Consider the following 3,292-nt stretch of genomic DNA (forward strand, 5'->3'; position numbering starts at 1 on the left):
TACAGACATAGGGAGGGGTTTAGGGGCTGGAGGGGGTTACAGAGATAGGGAGGGGGTGCTGGTGGTCCAGGAAGATGACTGTGTACGCTGTAATGCCTGCTTGTTGCTGACATTCCTCAGTATGACCCAGTTTATGTGTGTGTGTGTTTTTTTAACAGGGATTAACATCAATGCCTATTATTTTGATTGCCAGTTCTGCAGGATGAGAGGCTGTGAAGGGGTCTCGTTCGAGTGTCCAAGTATGTCTGCTCCAAGTAACCAATTTCCAAATCAGCTGACTGTCTCAGGGACTGCGTTAATGATGCTGGGGTGTGTGAACATCCACCAGTGATATGCTGCCCACGGACACCCCTATAAATACTGACACACTCCCCGGGGATTCCCCCCTATAAATACTGACACACTCCCCAGGGACACCCCCCTGTAAATACTCACACACACCCCGGGGATTCCCCCCTGTAAATACTGACACACTCCCCGGGGATTCCCCTCTGTAAATGCTGACACACTCCCCGGGGATTCCCCCCTGTAAATACTGAGACCCTCTCCGGGGATTCCCCCCCTGTAAATACTGACACACTCCCCGGGGATTCCCCCTGTAATTACTGACACGCTCCCCGGGGATTCCTCCCCCTCACTCCCTGGGGATTCCCCCCTGTAAATACTGACAACACTCCCCGGGGATTCCCCCCTGTAAATACTGACACACTCCCTGGGGATTCCCCCCTGTAAATACTGACAACACTCCCCGGGGATTCCCCCCTGTAAATACTGACACACTCCCTGGGGATTCCCCCCTGTAAATACTGACAACACTCCCCGGGGATTCCCCCCTGTAAATACTGACACACTCCCCGGGGATTCCCCCTGTAATTACTGACACACTCCCCGGGGATTCCTCCCCCTGTAAATACTGACACATTCCCCGGGGACTCCCTCCTGTAAATACTGACACATTCCCCGGGGATTCCCCACTGTAAATTTTGACACACTCCCCGGGGATTCCCCCCACTGTAAATATTGACATACTCCCCGGGGACTCCCCCCTGTAAATACTGACACACTCCCCGGGGATTCCCCCCTGTAAATACTCACACACTCCCCGGGGATTCCCCACTGTAAATACTCACACACTCCCCGGGGATTCCCCCCCTGTAAATACTGACACACTCCCCGGGGATTCCCCCCCCTGTAAATACTGACTCACTCCCTAACTTGCACATCTTTGGGAGGAAACCCACGCAGACACGGGGAGAATGTGCAAACTCCACCCAGACAGTCACCTGAGGCTGGAATCGAACCTGGGTCCCTGGCGCTGTGAGGCAGCAGTGCTAACCACTGAGCCACTGTGCTGCCCTGAAGTGTCATTCCCCCCACACTTCTGTTTCATTCAAAAAAATATTGAACACAGCACCTGAACATGTTCCTCTTGAGTGCCGAGGACTCAAACCTACATTTTACTGCAACAAACAAACGGTCCTTGGTTTTGCTCTCCATGGCAACTTTGCAACCAATCAGAATGCATGTGCCGAGTGGGCGTTTTCAGTTAGTGAAATCTGGCATTCTTGCACATGCCCTGATGAGTGTGTGTTAGGAGGCATCTGTCTGTCTGTCTCTCTCTGTGTTCAGCGTTTTGGTGTCATCAGGACAGGATGGCAAGAATGCCAAATTGCAAAGGGATCAAGAGGGGTCAGAGTGTGGACTTTCATTGTCCCAACACTTGGAGGTTGCACCAGGGTGCAGCTCACTGTCGAGGCCTGGTTTAAATTTAAACCAGGCTGCTCAACTCTGAGTGGGCAAGGTATCATCATGAAGAGTGTCCCCAAGTTTCCAAGTTGTTGGAATTCACAGCAGGGTGCTTTCTCTGTTTGCAAAGGACAGCTACGCGAATCTCGTCACCAAGTCCGCCAAACTAACGTGTTCATTCAGAGTCTCTTGTATTGTTCTTTCAGTTGAAGATCTAAATGTGAAAGAGACAGGCCAGGTATCGATGAAATGTCAGTCCAACTTTACCATACCCGTGATTGACTCAGTCACTTGGCTGTACGCGTCTCACGTAAGTGTTGACCTTTCTGAACCAAATTTTCGACCTGCAGTGATCCCTCCTTCTTTCGCTCCCATTCCTTTTGGGCTTTAATACCCTCTTTCACCCCTCCCCCTCTCCCCCCCCTAACGGTAACAATTCAGCACCGCCTCTCGCACCAGGAGCAATGCCGCGGAGCTGACGCTGACTGTTGCCTACCCCCCCCCCCGGGTCTGGGTCTCCAGCACGTTAACCAACCGGGTTGGACCTTTGCAGGTGAGGAGTGACGTGATCTCACAGTTTAAGGTCCTGCACATCGGTAACGATGATGCACTCAGCATCCACAACGTCAAGATGAAAAACACCGGGACCTACGCCTGCGACGTCTTCAGGAAGAACATTCTGCTTCTCCGACGTTTCTTCTACCTCAGAGGTGGGTCCCGCAGGAATCTCCCCAATCCCCCACCCCCACTCCCACCCACACCCCCACCCAACCTCCACTCTGGGCCTGTGATTCCTCAGCCACACCTTCATTAGCATTTCCTGGGCTGGGCTAGACTGGGCGAAACTGGGTTGAGCTGGGCTGAGTTGGACCGGACTCGACTAAGCTGGTCTGGACTGGACTGGTTAGGACTGGACTAGCTTGGACTGGACTAGACTTGGCTGGGTTGGACTGGCCTGGGCGGTGCTGGACAGAACTGGATTGGTTCGGACTGGACTGGTCTTGACTGGACTGGACTGAGCGAGACAAGACTAAAGTAGGCTGAACTGGACTGAGCTGGGATGGACTGGTCTGAGCTGGTCTGGAATGGGCTGGGTTGTTGCAAAGTCTCAGTCTCTGTTTCTCCCCAGTGACCCAGGGCACTCTGCAAAGCAGCATCGACCTGCAGGCGATGTTCCAGAACGTTCTGCGGGAGAAGAAGACCACACTGAAAACACCCACAGCCAAACCGATCCCGCCTCCCAGCAAACATGGCGACAAGCAGACGGAATCCCAGTTAATCGCCGCCATCGCCTTGGCAACGATACTCACTGTGTTGTCTGGAATGTGAGTTGGTGCTTTTCCAGCTCGGCAACAGGCCAATTGGCCCCTCCAGCTCCATGCTGCTGTTCCTGTTCCACAGCAGCCCCCAGGGAGTCAGTCCCACATTTCCCCCCAACTCCCTGCAGGAGTCAGTCCCACATTCCCCACCCCCCCACTCCCTGTGGGAGTCAGTCCCACATTTCCCCCCCACTCCCTGTGGGAGTCAGTCCCACATTCCCCACCCC

At 53.9% G+C, this 3,292-nt stretch overlaps 1 protein-coding gene across 1 annotated transcript in view; it reads left to right on the top strand.

The window, feature by feature from the left end:
• Nucleotides 1-170: 170 nt before the first annotated feature.
• LOC122547387 (sperm acrosome membrane-associated protein 6) overlaps nt 171-3,292 on the top strand; it is a 4,304-nt gene continuing 1,182 nt past the window's right edge. The window contains exons 1-4 of the mRNA XM_043686014.1: nt 171-239; nt 1,953-2,056; nt 2,300-2,456; nt 2,876-3,071. Coding sequence (XP_043541949.1) covers nt 203-239; nt 1,953-2,056; nt 2,300-2,456; nt 2,876-3,071 — 494 coding nt within the window. The 5' untranslated portion in view covers nt 171-202. The remainder of the gene's footprint in view (nt 240-1,952; nt 2,057-2,299; nt 2,457-2,875; nt 3,072-3,292) is intronic.

Source organism: Chiloscyllium plagiosum, unplaced genomic scaffold (assembly GCF_004010195.1).
Source record: "Chiloscyllium plagiosum isolate BGI_BamShark_2017 unplaced genomic scaffold, ASM401019v2 scaf_9250, whole genome shotgun sequence".
In the NCBI taxonomy this organism is placed as follows: Eukaryota; Metazoa; Chordata; class Chondrichthyes; order Orectolobiformes; family Hemiscylliidae; genus Chiloscyllium; species Chiloscyllium plagiosum.